Source organism: Agelaius tricolor, unplaced genomic scaffold (assembly GCF_023055355.1).
Source record: "Agelaius tricolor isolate 1412-34295 unplaced genomic scaffold, bAgeTri1.0.p SCAF_6, whole genome shotgun sequence".
Classification (NCBI taxonomy): domain Eukaryota; kingdom Metazoa; phylum Chordata; class Aves; order Passeriformes; family Icteridae; genus Agelaius; species Agelaius tricolor.
Window position 1 is genome coordinate 13,594,576 of NW_027269266.1, and position 21,718 is coordinate 13,616,293.

The following is a 21,718-nucleotide window of genomic DNA, read 5'->3' on the forward strand; positions in this document are numbered from 1 at the left end:
ATGCGGCGGAGCCCGCGCTGCCCCGGGCGGGCGCGGACAGAGCCCGCGCACGCAGCGCCACCTAGCGGCGGCCAGCGGCTCCCGCCGAACGAGGGTGTCCCGGCGGGATCGGGATCGGGAACGGGAACGCTCCGGGGACACCGACTCACATCAGCAATAAAAGGAGCTCCACGACCTCCGCTGGGTGTGGGGCGAAACACAAGGTATGAGGAAAAGGCTGGGGTACTTAGTGCCCTACTGGCGTAGGTTTCCACAGAGCAGTTGTTCTCTGGGTACTCAGTGCCTAAGGTGGAAGGTGAGGATGGGGAGCAGAATGAAACCCTCATGATGCAATGGAAATGGATTGCATGGAAATGGACATGTTCCACTATTTGGCCAAGAAGGCCAATGACATTCTGGCTTGTAGCAGCAATAGTGCAGCCAGCAGGGCCAGGGCAGTGAGTGTCCCCCTGCACTCGGCTCTGGTGAGGTTGCACCTCAAGTAGTGGGCTCAGTTTTGGGCCTCTCAGCACAAGAATGACAGGGCTGGAACATGTCCAGAGAAGGACAATGAAGCTGGGGAAGGGTCCAGAGCACAAGTCTGATGAGAAATGCCTGAAGGAGCTGGGGTTGTTCAGCCTGGAGTAAAGTAGGCTCAGGGGAGACATTATTACTCTCTACAGCTGCCTGACTGGAGGCTGTAGCAAGGTGGAGGTCAGATTCTTCTTACATATAGGGAGTGACAGGATGAGAAGAAATTATCTCAAGATGCACCAGGAGAGGTTTAGACTGGATATAAGGAAAAATTTCTTCATGAAAAGGGTGGTCAAACACTGGAACAGACTGCTCTGTGAAATCACCATCCTGAAAGTGTTCAAACAGTGTGTAGGTGGGGCACCTGGGGACATGGCTTAGTGGTGATATGGCAGTGCTGAGTTAACAGCTGGATGCAGTGATCTTGGAGGTCTTTTCCCTTATGAGCCTGTATTTCTATATGTGCTGTCCACTGAAAACTCTGTGGGAGGGATAAGGAATTTGCCCTTTTACAGCAGGAGGAGACTGACAAAAGGAGGTAGAGAGCAGCAGGAAGACAAAACTAGGCAAAGGAAGATGAGGCCATGATACTCAAAACTGCAGCACCAAGAGCATAAATGTGCAATGGAGGATAAAATCCGACCTAGATTACTGAACTATCCTAGCAAGACACTTTGGTGCACACGTGAAGAGGGGACACAATCCCTGATCAAAGATTAGGATGACTGACAGGATATAGCAAGCAATTTAAGAGATATAAAAGTGTGCTGAGAAGAAAAACAAGGCTCAAATAATTAAAAGGAAGAGTAACATTTCAAATAAAATGGCCCCAATAGCTCAAAATGAAAAAAATAATCCAGTTGATTTCTCAGTTCAGTGAAGTCTCCAAAGCCACTGTAGCTTACTTCTGCATTGATTAAAATGCATTAATAATCTCTGAGTTTTAGATTAATATTGAAAAGCAGATTCAGTTAAAAGTATTTCCAGTAGTTCATGAAAGTCTTGTCACTCATCCCAGGAAATTCCACAAAATGTAAAAGCACACAGAAAAGACAGCATTTAATGATATTGAATACAACCTCACTCCAAAATTTCCAATCTGTGCAGAACTCAAGTGTGTAACAAAATGAACAGGAAAATCTGATTTAACTTTTACCTTTTTCCTCCCCTCAGCAAAGTACTAGACTCCCACAGCTATTTTTGAATTCAGGGGTTTTAGTTTTTAGGGTACACTGTTTCTGACAACACTTCTCATTTATGTACAATTTGCTTGAAAAAAAAAAGATGAAAATTAAAAAGGCCCTTCAAAAGCATCATAACTGGGCTAGATTCCCAGGTAGAAATTCTGTCTCTTGAATAACTCTGTGTAAATTAATTAATTACTCCAGCTCCAAAGAGAAAATCTTATAAATACTACTATGAAGAGGTACAAAATATAAGGTTATTTCAATTATTATACTTGTCAGCCTGGGATGCCTTTGCTGAAAAAATGTGATTAACAAAATTTCATTGTGAAAACTCCTGCAATAATAAAAATCCCACTGGAGTTGAACAAGGCAATAAAAAGAACAGAACATCATTAGATATATGACAATTTTTTTCTAAACAACAATGTAAAAGTTAACAGCAGGTTTCTTTTAGGTGGGCCCCATCTAAAGTTATATATCCCCTCAAAAGCCTGAGGCATATCAATGTTTTCACACTAGATCTTACAAAATCTCGTGCCCATGGGTCAGCACACAGGATGTGAGCAGAAGTTAATCTCGTGATATGAGTAGCTTACCTAAAAATAGTAGCAGCTTTTTGGGTACATGCATGATAATGAAAATTCATTTTCAGACTACTAAATGCTGAATAATCAATCCATAGCATGCCTGAAGTAAAGTCCCTTACTAAATACTATCCAGGGATGATGTGTGCCACTCCCAACTGCAAAAAGCAGATTCTTGTGAAACTCAGACCACCATCACATTTTACCAGTGCCATGAAGGGCGGTCATGTGAAACTGCAAAAGCATGGAACAAACTCCCATGAACCACCAATTAAAATGTTATCTTCTGATCAATAAACTATTCTAAATTGAACCTTTAATCTCAAGTAGCTTGAAACAATTGCTGACAATTCAGATTAAAATCAGTCAGTCACAAAACTACACCTAACATATAAACTCCACTTCATCTTATCCTGATCAAGGACCATCAGGACTGACTCTGAGTACTAGAGAATGTAAACAAATTCAAATATATTAACAATTAGGACAGAAAGCCACAAATATTACCTAGTAGAGAAATTTAGGGGCTTATACCAAAGGTTATTCTAGGCGGGGTATCAGGGCCCCAAAATTGGTGACATTGCTTTTTCAGCAAAAGGAAGCCAATTTCCAGAGGAAAGGGGTCTGGCCTAGCATTACCAAAATTAGATCTGAGTTGGCCATAATAGCAGTGCTCAATGCAGTTCAGGTGAGTGCTGACCCTGATGTGGTTTTCTGAACCCTCCTTTTGGTGGTTCTCTTGCTCTGACCCTCCAGAATTGGATGCCTTGCATGTGCCAGAGCAATGCCTGCATTTTGGAGCTTCCTCAGATAGTACTGCACTAAAAACTCCAACTGAGTAAAGAAATGGCAGCTGAAGCAGAGGCTTTTTATCAGGCCATGCACTTGGTCTGTCTCTGCTGAGCCAGGGGCAGCACTGGATCAGCTCAGATACCATGTTCTGCACAACCCCTCCCACCCCAATCTGGCACCCAACAGTTTCAGCTGCCACAGAAGTGAGGCAGATTGTCTGGAGAGGGAGAGAAAACACATGCAGAGACAGAGCCAGTGTCTCCCTGTACCAGCACAAGGGCAGAGCTCTGCTGAGCACCCGAGCTGGCCCAGGAGCTGTGGCAGATGCCCAGCCTGGCTGGCTGCTCAGGACCTGCAGCCAGGGCACGTGCTTGCTCACAAGGCTCCCACAGGGGCGCCTGCAAGATCCTCACACAACAACTAAGGAGTTCAGGAAATGCTCCAAACTCATCAGATGGCAGATGAGGACAGCCAAGCAGATTTTCTCTCTCTTGAGAGAGGTTTGGTCTCTGATGGGACAATCCAGGGCAAGAATAGCAGTTCAGTGTTAGTTTAACAAGGAGTAGTATTTGAAGAGGAATAGCATTTCCTTGGAGACACTGCTTCCTTTACACACCACACCTATCAAAGATGCAGAGTTTATTTTGGGATGGGTGCTTTGTTTAAAATATATTAAGAACATGTTTGATATTTAGACTTTGATTTATGTTTACCTGAAAGTTCATGTTAATAGAGCAGTTTGATGTGGGAATTTTGTTCAGATGCACAGCAGGTAGAAATTCAGAGATGAAATTTTCAGAGGAAAGCATACATGCATCAAACCCCAGAAAAACATGCTTAACTTGGAGCAGTCTCCACGTCCCAAGTCCTTGCTCTCTGCCTATGTAGCTCAGAGTTTTAAGAACATTTGCCATTTGAGCTCACAGCTAACCCAGGTGTTACTCTGACCTGCCCTTCAATGTCAGAAGGTGTCAGCCCTGCCCTTGCTTGGCTACTTGGTGTGAAGCCTGTCAGCCTCTGAAGTCAGTGACATATTTATCAGGCAGGTTTCTGCTGGGGCTTTACTCCCTGGAACACTTTAGGGCTGGCAGAAAGGCCTCAGTAGGAGCACATTGCCAGGAGCAGGGAAGTCTGTTCTTTCTGCAGGGAGCTGGGTGTCAGATAAGCTGAGTGAAGCCTCACCCTCACTGAGCAATACTATCAGTGAAACAACCTGTGAGGCAAACCAGAGTCCTGAAAGATCTTGTCCTATCAATGTGATACATATATTCCACTCTACACACCCCCGTCCCTAATTGTTCAGCTGAGGAGGTGCCAGGGGATGTAAGAATAAAATACACAACTCTTCTTTAAATTAAATGAAATTCAGATACCACCCTAGGTTAAAGTGAACTCTGGGAATTTTTACCTAAACCCAGAGCAGTATGGAGAGGTTAAGTTATCCGTGCTACTGGCAACGTTATTGCAAGCAGAAAGGCAGTTTTATTTAGCAAGTGAAGACAGGGACATGCTGTCAGTGGTTTAATAGCTTTTCCACTTAAAAAAAGATAGAAGACTTACTGTGCAATTGAATCTCAAACACGAACAAGAAGTTTAATAAACCTTCCAAAATGTGGAAGAAAGGAAAAGCCTTTACTCTGAGGATGCAGAGCAGCAGCTAAAGAAACCTGGGTGGAACTGATGGACATCAGAGCTCCTTGGCACCATCATGTAGTCCAGACTTGCTGAGAACACATTCACCTTCTGTAGCACCATCTGCCATGGGCTTTTGTCATTTTACCAAATAACTCTTCCCAGGGTAAATTTTCTACTACGAACGAGGATGCATCCAGCAGAACAGGAACCCCAGTCAAATTCTGACAGCATCCCAATTACACTGAAAAAAGATCCAACCACAGATTTTTGCCCAGAGAAGTATATAAGACATTGTCAGCAAATCTACCTGGCCAGGCAATAGAACTGTCCAGTTTGTTGAGAACTCAGAGGCAACACACTAACTGACCTCCATGGGCCAACTTTAGATTTAGGAGAATGAAGAGAATCAATTTGTGACTTGCACTTAAATTGTAGCTGCTAATACAGAGGACTGTGACAGTATTCTCCATGAGTGATTTTCTTGTAATATACAGTGAGAAGGAAGATGAGCCTAAATGAACATTCTGAGCATCACTGTATTAACACACTTTTACACAGCCCAGATTCTGAGATTTCAAACTGGAGCACAGGGATTAGTCTTTGAGCATGGCACTGCATGCAGGAGTAGGTAGCATCCCTTTGCAAATGCTCTCTGGCACGTGTGACTAACAGAAGGTGACAAAATACTGTCACACATACAGAGTAACTACTGGAAAGATCAGGTTGTTCAAGCTGTGTTTGCAAACCTGCTGTGCTAACTCTGCTAAGTGGAGCTGTGTAGTACAGCTGCACACAGCCCATCAGCTCCAGGTAGGACTGCCCAGGATGCAACAAGACATCCTAGAATGTTCCTACTTCCCATGGGAGTTCATTCTCCAGAAAGTCCTAGTTCAGGTGGGTTAGAGCCTTTATTAGGGAGGAGAAAAGTGCTTTGTGACTTTCAGATTCTCAGCTACCTGGAGCCCTGAGTGCTAGAGAGTCTACATCAGTCCTTTCCCTCAGACAGGCTCCCCAAACAAAAAAGCCATAGTTGGAAAATACAGAAATCTGTCTCAAGGAGCATTTAGGAAATAGTTCCAGATGGGTTAGCAGAGCAGCAGCAACACAGGCATCCATGGAGGTTAGGAGGATAAAGCTGATGCCTACAGCTATGAAAGACTGAATATTTTCGAGCATCTGTTGTAGACCAGAGACGGAAGATAAACTTAGCAGATATCTAAGAGTGATGTGTAACTGGAATCCAAAACTAACAATGCTGAACACATTTTTTTGCAGAAGTCAACATCTATATGGATCTCAGTTGCAAATGAAAGCTTTTGCTTGACTGACTACAGGAAAACAACTGTCAAAAAAAGGCATTTTTTTTCCTTTTGCTAGGCAACAAAACAGATTCCTCCCACATCAAAAGCTCCAATTCTTAAGAAATAATATAAAACAAATAAGAAATCCAAACCAAAAGAAACCTCCATGTATCATTAATCAGCAATGACTGACAGAAGAGTAGTGATGTCAATGTGATGGCACTTTAGCTCAGAACATTCCTCTGCTGCAAACTTCCAAAAGTCGAGGCATTATTTTTAAAACATCCAGATTTACCTCATTATCATCTCGTATCTGTAAATGAGATTGATTTGGTGAGGAGAAATTATTCCAGGATCAGCAGTAAGGATGACATATTCACAGAAACATCCAGCTAATTCCAAGAATGGAGTTGATATTTAACTACATATGGAAGAGCTGTGTGTTGATACAGAGGTGAAGTGCTTGCCCCTTACACACAGTGGCCTCACGAGTCCCTGAGGCACCATGGCAGCGATGCTCAGGGTACATCACTCCTTCCTTCCTTGCAGCAGAATATATGCTACTGGCCATGGCAGCCAAACTCACAGCAACAAAGGACTCTGCTAAATCCTCAGGTTGTCACCACAGGCAAGGTGACACTGGAATGAAAGGGTGACAATAAGACACAGCCTTCTTTGACCCACTGACTTAGGAGGCATGGCACAACTACCCAGTATTTTCTCATGTATCTTTGGGGATAGTCCTGCAATGAGGCTGCTCCAGAAAAGAATGGATATGTTACAAATTCTTCCTGGCCTCAATTATACACTCTTTCTGAATATATTTTCAATTGCAACAGTAAAGACAGCACCAGTATCCACCAAAATACAAGATGCTCCTGCCAAAAGAGATGCAATTAATGAAACGAGTCTGAAAAGAAAACTGCATTGCCACAGAAGATCAGTGTAGGCAGGGAAAGTTGATGCAAACTGAGCAGTTAACCACAGCACCTTCAGATCAGGGTCAGTGAAAAGAATACATTCACCTGCAGAAGAATTAGACTGCCTTAACAATAAAATAAAAATAGGAATTCCTTGGATCAGCCATGTAATTTTATAATCATATCAAGCTGCTCCTGCGATAGTCCTTGAGCATGCCACAACATCTGATAAAGCACTAGCCCAATGGCACTGCTTGCACTGCACCAGCTCAGACAATCTCCTCAGTCTTTCTGAAGGCTGTTTTTCTATTCTACTAAATAGGTGCTTAGCAAATGCATAACAAGAAAATCAAGAGCAACATATACAACAGTTCTTTCCCCAGTTTCTCATCACTTTTCCTTGACTACCTCTATCAAGTAATTAATACAGAAAACACATCCCACAATTCCAACCAACACCTTCTGAACACCTGCTTAGGAATAATATAAAGTTTGATCCAGGGGACTCACAGGTGCAGAGCAATTCAATAAAGCCCCTTTAATTAACCAACGTGAGGGATACCATCAGCTTCAGGATGGATAATTAATGAAAAGCTGGTAATCTAGTAATAGGTCTCAGCACACCTGCTCATTTTTGTCCAGCTTCAGATACAAGATTTAATAGGGAGGAGTAAAATCCGTGTTTTTTCCCCAAGGAGTTTACAGAATGCTGGCTTTGGCACACTACAGAAGCCAAAGGGGATCTCCAGATCACACAGTAAAGCCAGGATTGTATTTGCATCTTACTGAAGCCATTTTGAAGGACCTTAACCTAACCTACTCTTTGATTAGTGCTGACTTCAAAGCAGTGCCTGCAATCCAATCCTCTTTCCTAACTTGTCTAATACTAGCCAAAGTCTGGCAGGCTGTCCCTCCTCAGCTAACAACAGCTCCAGGTGTTGGAAGGGTGTGGGGGATAGGGAGGAAAGCTATTGCACGGGGAGTAAATACAGAACCCAACCAGGTGTGGACGTGTCACCAGATGGTGACAAAGCAGCCACCTTTATTGCAAAGTTAGGGAGGGCATCACCTGAAGAGAGAGCATGTCTCTGTGTGATGGGTATTTATGCAGGTGGTTTGAGAGGGTTAAAGTGGTACATTCATCCTTGTGACTCCCAAATTATCTGTGACCATTCACACTTTATGGAAGTTTTCAAGTGATAAACAGATTAGCATCTTTTAGGCTGGAAAGGACACTCTTCTGCAAAACTGCAAGATCAACAGGCAGTAGTTAAACATAAGAAAATGAATTCAAAACAGAGGTTTAAAAAAAATTATCCAAAGTAATTTTCTAAAACTAAAATTAACTTCTGAGGCTCATTGATACAGGATGCTGTAGAGGGCAATATAATAAGCAAAAGGAAACAAAATAAGCTCATGGAAAATAGACCCAGCATATCTATTAAGATAGGAACCACCTCTGTCTCAGGAAGTAACCAAACCGCAAAATATCTAAACTAAGGACAGCCACTGGTGAGAGATCCCTTGCATAACCCCATGCAATTCACATGCTATTGCCCTACACTTGAGCAACTTTCAAAAATAGGATGCAAGGCAAATATGAAAGTCTCAGGAAGAATTCTGTCACTCAGCCTTGGGTCTCTAAAAATGCAGAAACAATGTATGTTCCAATTCATTCGAGATTACTCCCATCTTCTGAGAAAAATCCAACATTTGCATGTTTGATTTGAATAATCAAACATTTGCATGTTTGAACACAACAGAACATACTGGGTTACAAAGTGAGGAAACTACAAGTTCATCTGTCCCAACTTCCCATTGTTGTTGTTAGTTAGGTATTTAAACTTGCTCCATTTGCAATGTTTTGTTAAATCAGAGCATTCAGCTTCTACTGATGAAAACCTGATTTTAAAAATCAGTCCAAGCTCACTCAACACAAAAATCGAGTACCATTTCTGGTGCTGAGATTATTTTTTAGGAACAAAACACAAAGTATCACATGTTCACATGTCAACATCTGTATCATTAAATTATTTCTTTTTTCTTTCTTTTTTTAATCCATCTCCTACCATCTCCATTTCCTCCTTAACAGACTGCTGTGACATATACCCTCTACAAATATTAAACTAGTACTGCCATCACGTTTCTGTTGTTTTTAAGCAAAGAAAAAGCCACGTTTATTTTGTAGTAGCAATAGTTTCTTTTTTATTTTTAATATACTTTAGGAAACAATATACAAAGCTGAGCTTTTCCACCATTTTCAAACGGTGAGTTGCTCCAATTACACAAATTCAGCGTTTTGTGATGGTTAAGAACAGCAGTCAGCACCAGACTTAAACAGTTAGCTACAACACAAACATCCTTCGAAATGAAATGTCATAATATCAAGACAGGTAAACCAGGAGTTAACATATGACAACTGTTGGGGAGGTGTCTTAAATCATCCTTGTTGAATTTTATATTTCCTTAAATATTTTATACATATTTTCCTGTTTACAAGTTTTAAACAAAACCTCCCTTGAGGAATTATTTAAGTACAAAAATGTTCAACAAGAACAGTTCTAATAAAGAATCCCCAAAAAGACCAAATTTTAATGTGTTGACCAAAGGAAATGAAAACCAGTGTTTCTTTGCTTTAACATGTTTATTACAACAGATACAATTCACATCTGACTAGCTTTTTTTTTCCTCTTTCCCCTCCCACAACCATGTTAACATGTTCATTGGGCTATTTCCTTATATTTGAGCAAGTAATGTACTTTCAGCACACATGCCCAGCAGTACTCTAAGTCCATTCTTACAGGGTGCAAATGGAAATACGTTTCAATAATTTATACAAACAAGTGGGTTATGCTCAATCACTGCAATTTTAAGCTACTGTACACAGGAATGAAAAGATTATAGAAAAAGTGCCATAGCAACAGTGCCTTAAGAAAAGAGAAAATTAGAAGCATTAAAAAGCTGATAAAATCAGATTTAGGATTTCACGGGGAAATGGAACACAGAAGATGAAAAACATTTCTCTGTAAAACAGAAATGGAGAAGCACTGCTCTCGACTCGGTGCAAGTGTGGAAACAGTTGTTTCGTGGTATTTTGTACATTGCCCAAACTGTTGCAGCCTTAGACACAAATCGCCTGGCGCTTGCATTGAATTTTAGGAAAAATTTCTGAATGATAAATTAACTAAAAAAAAAAAAAAAAAGAAACAAAAAGAAAAAAAAAAAGAAAAAAAAGAAAGGAAAAAAAAAAAAAAGAAAGCTAATTTTGCAGACAGGTTTACATGTAAGAGGCTAGGTATTTAGCCACCTCAGCATTGATTAGTTTTGGATGTCTAAGCTCTGATACACATGGCTTCCCATGGCTTCACTCTACAAAATATATTTACAACGTGAAGAATACATCTACAAGAAATCTACATTTCAAGGGTTTTACAAATCATTCTTGTATCTTTCCCCTGAATTTGACTCCCTCCTGTCCCCTTCCCCATGTCAACTTTTTTTTCTGCCCAGCTCAACGGTCCAAAGTCTACTCAAATGCAGCTCAAAAGTGTTAAGACTGGGCATCAGTTTAATAGTTCCTGTACTCAAAACCATGTGCAATTGTTTACAATTTTTCACACCATGAAGGAATTCTGATTCTTTAGCTTTTCAAGTTCTTTAATTTGTTGCCTCAAAAATAGTATCCTGCAAGAGAAAAGAAATTAATTAGTATAAACATTTCCACTATACAGATGTATTAAATAAGCATCTACACAAGTGCTTCTGCAATTTCAGTAAAAGATACCAACTTCCTTAGCCCCATTAAAAGACTCAGGTATCAATTCCCAATCTGTTCAATAACCTACAGCCATGTGCAGATGCACAAAGGCTTGGTGTGTTTGACACTTTAGTTCAAAAAACTAAGTTGCTGCATTTTTATTATGACTGATACATAGTTGTGTTTAGGTCAGCTCTTCACTTGAATGTAGCTCCCAGAAAAAACAGGACACTGGCAAGTAAGCCAAGTAACTGAATAATCTGGAGAACAGCATTATGCCTTTATCATGCAGTTTTCCAGATTGTGAAACAACCTAAAGTGCTCTTAAAAAAAAAAAAAAAGGTGAGTCTTCTTCTCACTTGCTTTTTTTAAAGTATTTGGCTCTGTGGCTAATGGCAGTCTCTACTTATGGTAAGCTCCAATTTTCCAATTTCAAAAACATTTGAAGCATCATTAAAGGGCATCTAAGATAAAAAGTTGTAACTACACCTTGCTTAAAAATAAATTATACTGCTCACAACTTCTTATACCTTTTTTCCTCTTTTTCTGAAGTGACATAAGCAATTACCATGACTAACAAACATCTGGTTCACAGGAATTTTTAATGAACAATTTGAACCACTTTTCATGATGCTGAAGTGTAATGCAAACATGTCAGTGAAATAAGAAAATACTCAGGGAGAATTTAGGTTTTATATAAATATTCTATGAAGGCTGAAGCAACTTTAATAAATGCAGAAAAAGGAACAATTCAGCACTTTTTTGGAACACTTTACAAATATGTGCCCACTTCATTAAAAATGAATTTTCTACTGAAAAGTAGGTGGAAAATAATATATTAATATAGAGACACCAAAAAGAGAACATTCAGCTTCAAGGCATGGGCATATAAAATATATCAATCAATGAAAAGTGACTTTTTACACATGCTGTCAGTTATGATTCAAACAATGTATGTGCTTTATCTAGAGATGAAGTTCCTTCTTGGAAGACATTTAAGTAGCACTATTCTGTGCAGAAGTACAGAAATAGTATCATCATTTAAATGTATTGATTTTGATAATCCCATCCTTTGTCAAAGCCTCCCCCATCAACTTGGTTACTTATGCCTTGTATTCCACATCTTTGGGATTGCAGCAAAAATAAAAGATACATGTTACTACAGGCTCAAAGTCATAATAATAATTATCCATTGACAGTTTTAGGATACAAAGTGTACAAGAAAGAAGGTGCTATTTAATGAGCTGAACAACGACATTTGACATGTTATTTCAGATCAAATGTGCAGAGACAAATGACACCTTAGGAAATTACAACTGTAAGAAACCAAGCCATTCATTAAATATACTACAGAAGTTATAATTCATGTAGTGAAGTTATGAAATAAAGCTTCAGAAAAAATGGGTGTTTTCAGTTCTTTATCAGGAAAGGCTTACAAATATATTATAGCCTGATTCTAAAGGATTGTTTCACTATCTGCCAAAATGCAAGAGCTTCTAGAATAAATGCAGCTATTTTAGCAGCATGCAACACAATTAAGGTGGCTTCTAACAGTAAGAAGCACTGTATTCAAAGTGTAGTGTGATTTGATAGTTGGGATAATATCACTGAAAGAGGAAACTGAGTATGAAAGCAGATACAAAATCAGGACCACTGGTGAATATTTTGAGCATGTATTTTATGATTACAGTTTCTAATCTTGCACAAAAGTATTCAGCCTATCACTGAAGTGATACACAAGACACCTGCTATCACTGACTTACAGCACATCTACTTTGCTATAACCAAACATTAATTTCTCCTTCACTTGTGATGTAAATTACACCTGTTCAAACTTGCTCTGGCTTTAGATCTATTGAATTTCTCATATGAACTGTAGTGCTTCAGATCAGGATAAACTGTGCAGACATGTACCTATGCAATCTATGCATTATGTATGGGCTGATACTCTAGAAGCATGCTGAAATACTGTGAGTTCATCAGTTCTTTGTAATGCACTAAGGTTTCTGCAGAGATTTATTTTCTATCTCAGTTAAAGCAGACACAGAAATTGCATATCTGGTTCTGCTTAGTGGACAGAAACAGGCAGAATGTACACAGGGAAGACAGCTTGCAAACATGGCAAGTATTGGTGTACTTACAGCCATCAGTAAACAGAACTCATGCAAAATAATGCAAGAATGAAGTTCTAGTAACACCCTAAAAACTGAAGATAAGCACAGAGCACACACTTACCTTTGCTCACGCAAAGTTGCTTGAATTTCACATACTCGAACTAAAGACCTTAAATTCTTTAATTCAGTACAAATTTCTGACATATGCACACTTCCCATGTTATGGGCTTCCTCACGTAATCTTGATGCCTGCAGGGGTTAAACAAAGATTAGGATTTTGAATCATGCATTGGAAACAACTGGCAGTAGCCAGAGAATTGCTGGATCAGTGTCTCTTGAAACAGCAAAGCACTCTAATTTCAAAAGGCAGTATTAAATCAGAAGCACTTTAAGTTGTCTACAAAAGCCCATTTTAAATCACAAATAAACAACATTGCTGCCCAGAAATTGTCTAATCTACGCCTATGCTAAGGCAGGGCTAGTTTAGACCTTCTTGATCCTAAATGTTTACCCAGCCATCTTGAAAGACAATATGTGACAGGACTTGGAGCTTCTAAAATAACCTTTTCAAACAGTTTCAAAGTCTCCAACCATTATTCCAATGGTAGACTTAAATTTCCCATCTAGTTAAGCCTTAGTGACAAAAATAACTGAATGCCATCATCTTTCCAGCTACCTTCTACCTAACAGAAAAAAACTTTGCAACCCTCTTCAGGTCCTCTCTAACAGATCAACTCCATTACTTTAATATTCCCACTTAGTCAGCTGGAGATAAGCAGAAGTGTAAATTTAAAAAGCACAACCTATCCAATTCCCAATTTGTGCATTTCTTGAAGTGTCATCACTGTACTGGATATGACTCCAGAGAACTCCTCAACAGCACCAGGGAGACCAGTATAATGATCTGAGGCCCTGTGTATTACACTGCAATAGGGAACAGGACTTCTTTCAAGTGGCACATGGAGAAATTGTTTCAAAATACAGCCTTCCCTGCAGCATTACTGTTTAGCAATGTTATCCTCTGCTACACTGGTCTGGCTGGGATGGAATTAATTCTCTTCAGAGAGAAGAAAATGGTGCCACGTGGTGCCATGTTTTGAAGCTGTGATCAAGCCAGTGCTGACAGCACAGTAAAGCTTTAGCTATTTCTAAGTAGATCCTACACAGCATCAAGGGTCTCTCCCTTTCTCTCTCTGACCTGCTCTCCACCCAGCAAATACATTGTGGGTGGACAACAGGCAGGGAGGGAACAAAACTGGGACAGCTGACCCGAAATGACCTCAGGGATATTCCACACCATACATGTGCCATGCTCAGCAGTAAAACTGGGGGACAGTGTTCTAGGGTTGCCATGGCTCAGGAATTGGCAGTGCACTGGCTGGCTGGTAGTGACTGCTTCTGCATCCCTTTCCCCCACCCTCTTTTACTCTTTGACCTGCTTTTACCTCAACTCCCAAGTTTTCTCACTTCTGCCTAATTGTCTCCCCTGTCCAACTGGGGCAGAGTGAGCAAGTAGCTGTGTGGTGCTTAGCTGCCTACTGGGATTCATCCACATCTGATTAGGTACTTGTACATTTAATTCTCCTTCCCAAAAATAATATTATTTAGCACAGGTCTTCATCAACTTTTGGCATTTCTCCAGTTCAAAGCAGCATTTTGTATTCTAATTCCCTACATTAAAAGTTTTCATTTCTGGAGTTGATTAACATCCAGGAGTACCCTGGTGTCTAGTAGGATATAACTGCCCATGCAGTAACTCCAGTTACTGAATTGTTTTTCAGTTTGCCATGTTAAGTGCTTTTTATGAGTTCTGTGAGGTAATTGCTGTAATCCAAGAATGTTTTAGCTATTAACTACTTGCATACCGCATTTCTTCAAGTCCAACTACTTTAGCACATACCCGTCCTGACTTTTCTAATTTATTTACTTATTTATTTTTCAGTTTACTCAGGCATGTGCTCTTCTGCCTTAAGTTCAAATTACACTATATATCTGGCAGCTATCTGAAGAAACCAAGGCACTGGATTTTAGTCTCTCCACTTTGATCTATCTTATCTTCTTCACTATGTACTGCACCTATACTTTCATTCACTTTTATATCAAATATCTCACTTAAGTGCCTCAAGTGCTACTATTCAAAACTGGTCTATAAACAACACCACCACGTGAAATCACCTGAAATAGCAGACAGGACAATACAGCATGTAGCACAAAGGGAGAAGTACCCAACTGAGTACTTGACTGCCTAGCATTAGCTGAGTTTTTTGATCTCTTTATTACCAACAAGGGAAAAAGACCCCAAAACCTATGCACTGCATAAATCTGCTTTCTATATTAAGATACTTGTGAATTCAGTACACTGTGAAAATAATACTTTCAAAACTACACACCAAGGCCATAGGTAAGTGCCTATGCTACACCATTTCCTTCAAGACACTCCACAGCAATGCCTCAGTGTTTGACTCAGTACAGGTTGGTAATTTCTTAAAACCAACTTTAACAAATCAGTGAAAAGAAGCAGGAATCCTAACAGGGTCTCAGTTTAGACTGTGCTTATGAGAGTCATCTTGCAAGTTACTACCCAAAAGTCTCCAGTGTAGAATTGTGCCAGCATGCATCAAGTCTTTAAAAGACCAAAGTAAACTGGGCTAGGTAAGATTATTACCCCAAACAGACTGCCCCAATCAGATATGGCTGCCTGCGGAAATAACTTAACTAGATTCAATAACCAATATGGTTCCTTTGAGTAATACATTCCAAGCAGCTGACATGCATCCAGTTTCCTTGTATTAATACAACAGAACAGGTTTCAGGCAATTAGCTATAATATATGGATGGCAGTTTGACTGGATTTCCCATTATGTAAAAATAGCCCAAATTCAGTCTGAGTATCTACATCAATTCACAAACAAGGCAGAGTTTCTTTTACACTGTGTAGAACTAACACGTCAGTAACTAAAATCATGGAGTATTCTCAAATAGTTTAACTCTGTACCTAATTTATAACATTTTCCACATAATCAAAATATCATTATGAAAAAATATGTTGAACTCTATGTTCTCTGTAAATTTCAACAGAACTTTAGCAGTAAGAAAATAGTTATGAGGACAGCTATTCATCTGAGGGAATTTCAAAAGCACTGACACTTCAAGTGAGACTGAAAATACCCAACTACTGAAAGGCAAACACACATAAAACCTGCAGGTCTGGCCTAATCTCCCTTTCCTCTCTCCTGGCTGAGGACAAGAATAAGGGTTTTAATACTTTTAATTCCTAGAAAAAGCAACCCAAATTTTAAGCTACATATTATGCCCTCTCCCAGGTAACAAAGCAAAGGAGCACTCACCTGCTTTTCTGCATGATCTGCAGGCCAGCCCTGAACATGCTTTATAAGGTTCTCATTGAAGTGTGCTGCTAGCGTAGGTGTTAATGAACATGTGGGTCGTACAGATGTATTCTGTGGTGCAGGTGTTGAGTTTGATGCACTACTGCTAGAGGTATGATTTGGACCTGGTGATGGACTTCTTTGACTACTAGAAGAAAGAATAACAAAAAGCAAGTGAGCATTTAAAAACATATGTGAACCTAGAGAGAAATGAACACTGAAAATTCATTGCTTCCAGGCACAAAAATACATAAAGCGTTCAAACCACAAGTAAATACTCCTGGTAGACCTAACCTGGGCCACCTTTCTACAAACCTCTAAATTTAATTGGAACTGAGTGCTACAATGTAACAGAGGATTCTGTTATTTGGTAGGGTTTTGTGATGTCTAGTTTTTAACTCTGAGAGCTATTCAAGAGATGTAAGCTGTGCCTAAATGGTGCTGGATAGAAAATATACATATATTTATGTTCTTCCTTCGAACAGCTGCAAACGTAAGATCTTCAGTAATGATGTATCAGATGGGAGGCAAACACATTTATTCAAAAGAGGTTTGCCAGAATAATCATTAAGAACAATGCCTGATATCCTGATCTGAAAATACAGCCATATGGGATTTGAGGAGTTTAGTACTCATGTCAAACACAATCTACACGGTTTTGTGACATTGCACATCTTTACTGAATGCACTCGGGAGAGCAGAAGTATCACAGGAGCAGTGTGTTTGCAGCCACCAAACCTGACTGCTTTACTGGAACGTACTCAGCATAACAGTGATGGTACCTCACAGTTAAATGTTCTTTGGCACTACATGTACTGAGAAATAGTAGCACTAATTGTGTTAGTGCTTCTCCCACTGGCAGAAACTTTTCAACACAGGCCATAATTTCAGTCTATTTCTTAAAACTGTGTATCACTTGCAGGCAAGAAGAAAGTATTATGAAGGAGAATCAAATTTTAAAGGACTTATGATTCATCACCAGACCTGTCGGTCCCTTTGAAGACTGAAAACATCCTTACATAATGCAACTATCTCTCTAGTCCAATGCCCAGACATTTACCCTATTCAACTCACACTTTCAAAGAACTACAGCATTAAGAATTACAGCCAACAAACTGGATGTCTGACTGGACCTGCTGGAACAAAGCCAGAGAGTCACCAAACTGACAAGAGGCATGAAGCACTTCTCCTATAAAAAAGGCAACTCCTCCCTTCTTTTCAGATTCACAGTATCTGGAGCACTGTATAGTGGGAAGCCTAAAACCAGACAAGAATTAAACTGCTATAGCAAAGGAATGTGGCACAGGACCACACAGGTGACTAAGGGGCTGAAGCACATGCTGTATCAGAAGAAGCTTAAAGTTTATTCAGTCTGGAAACCAGAAGACTGAGGGGAAGGGGATCGAGGGATCTTTTTGCAGATTTTTACTACTTTTGGGGAGAAAAGACTCTTTTCAGAGATGCACAGTGACAGCACAAGAGGCAGAGACAAGCTGCAACAAGGGACATTCTAATTAGACATGAGAAAAAAAGAATCACCATAAGGGCAGTCAAACATCAGAAGAAGATATTCTGAGATATTAAAAAAAAAGTCACCTAAGCAATTCAAGCTTGCCAGTCCTACTCCAAGTTGGGACCAAAGTAGACTGCAGCTAGAATTCTGTTCCAAAGTAAATTATTCTAATTTAGCATCAGCATAGTGATGGTGCAGAGACAGGCTATTTTTATTAATTAAGTAGAATTCAGGCACAACCTTATTTACTCCTTAGTTCTACTAGAATTAAATTTCCCTCTATGACTTGCCTCCTCTTCATTTATCAGCCTGTCTTCTCCCACTCCTGCTTCATTAGTAAAACTCAAATACATCAGAAATGTTTCAAGAAAATAAATAAATAAATAAAATCTGAGGGCTTCTCAAAAATGAAGCTGTACCTTAATTATGACTAAAGCATACTGTCACAATATATCCTAGGCACTGCTGTGTTAGCAGCAGGGGGAGCTATGAATGCAGCAATGACTGTTCCAAACTACCACAGTAGTTTTAAATGCCTCACTAAAGGGAAATACTTGCCTTAGCTGAGTTAAAGACTGACTATGCCACAAGTAACAGAATGCCTCCAGAGAGGCAAAAATATCTGTATCAAGGGTATTAAAACATGATGGTTCTGAAATATACTACTACAAACGTCAGAATTTTACAACCTACAAAAAATGCAATGAAATGTCTCCCTTCACAGCACTTTCCCAAGGTAAAGGAAAATTTTTCTCAGTCCTTTCTAAAAACAGAGAGAAACTACCAACCTGATGAAACTATTAGTTATGGAAGCACTAATTTAGTTTCATATTTAAAGCAGCCATAATCGATTGTGTGTCTTTGGAATCATCTCTAACAGACAGACTCACCGTATGCCTGCATTGTGTTAATTTCCCAACTTAAACAGCTGAAATGTTCACTTTTTGAAAGTTCACAATAGCTACTCAGGTTTTCTCACACTGTGTTTCCACCCCAGCAAACCAAAAATAATTTTACCTCCATTTACTTAAAACTTTTAATGAGCCAAGGAAATGCAGTCGTGATGAACTTCTGCTCAATTAATCAGTATTTAAGCTGGAGAAAAATGCAACCTTAATTCACAGAGCTAAAAAGATTTTGGACCATCTGTCCACAGTTCAGTTTGCTAAACTGTTGTTCACTCCTATAAAAGTAAAAATTGTTCCCAAGAGCCACTCCCAATCCAACCAAGTACTTTCACTTATAAAGGAATCATCTGTTCCATATCAATTCAGACATACTGCGACACAGCAAATCTTTTGCAGGTGAGTAAATCAATATCTGAACTGGTCCACTTTCATTCAACTCCACTGCACTCAACAGAAGAAAGTACCAGTCACACAGGTTTTTCCAAGTCACCTATTCCTTAATCTTCCACTTGTTGCAAACAAGACACTTCCAAAGCAAACTGAAATCACATGAACTCAGGATGCACAATACAGCAGAGTCACAACCATGTATTAATTTCAGAGACACAGGACACTGAACAATACTAACACTGTCTCAGTTTCTTTCACCCTGGCCTGCACACTGCCTCCTGCCCTCAGCCATGGAGTGTGCTACCTGCACAATGCCCCTGCTTCAGCAGGGCTGGGGCAAACTCAGCTTCCTCCAGCAAAACGCTGATGCCAAATGGAGCAATGGTTTGCAGAGGGACAGCAGATCCCTAAACTCACTGTAGGTAAGGGTCATGCTGGAGTACAAAGTCATGTAACCCAAAGGAAGGGTGAGGCATGGACTAGCAGGCCAAATGCCCACCAGTATCAACTCACACAGACTCTAAGCCATGGTAAAGGTTTCCAAGAATAAGACCATCTTTCTTAAGAAGACTTCCTGTGCCGAGAGGGTGACAAGCAAAGAATAAAAGGGCCTGTGACTGAGAGCTATCCCCCAAAACCTCATCACTCCTCATAAAAGAAGCTCAGCTTGCTGCAAAGTGTAACTTTATCTTTGGTACTATAATTCAGAAAGATTTAAATAGCACCATTCATAATTACTAGGGACTGGAGCTGGACACTTTGCCTTTATTCTTCTAAAAGAGATAAATGAGCTACAGGCTTATAATCCAACAAAGCTTAGAATCAAGTGTCTGTAAAACAGCCTTCATTAAAAACTCAGAATTTCTGACTTTCTTGTGTCTGTACCCTCAAACTGGTCAATCCTCCAGGGTATCCAATAAAGCCAGCTTCTGGGACAGGACTGCCAAGCATACAACAGATAACCCAGTCCCCCAAAAAACCTCAAAACACACATCTCTTCTCCCCACAAAAACAGCCAATACCAACAAAAAAACCTCAAAAAACCCCAAAAAACCAAAAAAAAACAAAAAAAAAAACAAACCCAAAAAAAACCTCCCCCCCACCAAAATACCCCCAAAAACAAAAAACCCAAAAAAACCCCCAAAAAACAAAAACAACAAAAACAAAAAAACAAACAAAAAACCAAAACAAAACAACCCCAAAACCAAACCAAACCAAACAAAAAAACAACCAACCAAACAAAAGTCACTTTTGTTATTAGTCCCAGAAGGGCAGATAAAAGGACCTCACTCTTTTATGATCTGGAAAGCAGCACCATGTGTAGCTTCAGGGATGCTGACAATGCAAGAGTATTGGGCTTTGGCTTTTTGTTTTTGCATTTAATACCATACCACACCACACACCTTATTCAATCACTAAAAATCCAGCTATTAAGAAGTGTAGATTTACAGAACCTCTAAAAAAGTCAACTTCTTCCTACCACAGTTCTATACCATGACTCCATCACACATTTGATATGACTCATGACACATCTTTGGTTACAGCCCCTGGAACCAATATGACAAAATGTGGAGCATCCAACACTATGAAGACTCCATCTACCCAAAAGAAAGGTTTCAAAGATACAGATTCTAAACCCACCTTGTAAATCAGAGGTTAAATGTTGGTATCATGCAACATCTTAATAAGTTGCAATGTTGACAAAAAAGTCTGGCCAATGAAAGGTATTTGTGAAACTTACTTAATTTTAATGCTTTTCATTAGAGTGCAATATCACCCGACAAACCAAAATATCATGCTAATTTCAGAATTAAATTACACTACAGCAAGACACTACAAACAGCTAACACTAAGCATCACAGATTCTCTAACTGCACAGAGACAGAAACTTCAAAACTCTGAAATCACAATCCAAGGAATCACTTATAAAATTGACACCAGAGTGACAGAACACAACCATGTTACTTCTGTGAGAATGGTCTAATGACTACCCCAAAAATGGAGAATCTACCACATTAAATATGTAACAAAGGTACTTAGCTGCATCATCTCAGTAGCAGCAGTTCAATAAACTGGCCAAAGAGAGTCCACTAACTGCAACATATACAACACACACTGAATGCAGATAAAATCTAATGACAGAAGAGAAGCATTTCAATATACCTTGAACGCTGAAGACTTCGTGGAGAGGCAGGTTCATGACCTGCCTGCTTGTCAGCTATTACTGGCTGCTGAGGTGCTGCCTGGGAAGCTGGTCCTTGTTTAACACCTGAAGTAGCAACCTGGAAAGTTCAAGACTTCATTAGAATTCCTCCACAGTAAAGAGCAAGTGTAAGAAACACAAAAAGATAAGGAAATTACAGTTTCAACACCTGTAGGGTTTGTTTGCTACAAGGCCTTTTGCTGACACAATTTTTATTATCTTCACAAGGTGTTAGTTAAAAAAAAAATTCTATTCCACAGCTGTGCAGAAAGATTTTTTTTTTGTACTAAGAAGGGGTTATTAATAGACGTAACAGAAGCAAATTTAGACCCATGTGACTTGTCGAAATATTGCAAGCTTATGTTATCTTTGACTGTATCTTCCATCTGAGCACTGAGCTCATTTTCAACCTCAGAAGAGTTGTTAATCACCCAAATAAAATCTTCCTGTACAAATTTAAGAGTTCCCTACTTGAAAATACATAACACAGTGTCAAGAACATAATTACATCACAA

General features: G+C 39.6%; 1 protein-coding gene across 6 annotated transcripts in view; it reads right to left on the reverse strand.

The window, feature by feature from the left end:
- Positions 1-9,108: 9,108 nt before the first annotated feature.
- WAC (WW domain containing adaptor with coiled-coil) overlaps positions 9,109-21,718 on the reverse strand; it is a 57,433-nt gene continuing 44,823 nt past the window's right edge. For 5 of the 6 annotated variants that reach the window (XM_071428740.1, XM_071428742.1, XM_071428741.1 and 2 more), the window contains 4 exons: positions 21,164-21,282; positions 16,151-16,337; positions 12,925-13,052; positions 9,109-10,616 (listed from right to left, as the gene is read on the reverse strand). In XM_071428740.1, coding sequence (XP_071284841.1) covers positions 10,547-10,616; positions 12,925-13,052; positions 16,151-16,337; positions 21,164-21,282 — 504 coding nt within the window. In that variant the 3' untranslated portion in view covers positions 9,109-10,546. The remainder of the gene's footprint in view (positions 10,617-12,924; positions 13,053-16,150; positions 16,338-21,163; positions 21,283-21,718) is intronic. The other variant, XM_071428739.1, reaches the window with a different exon arrangement.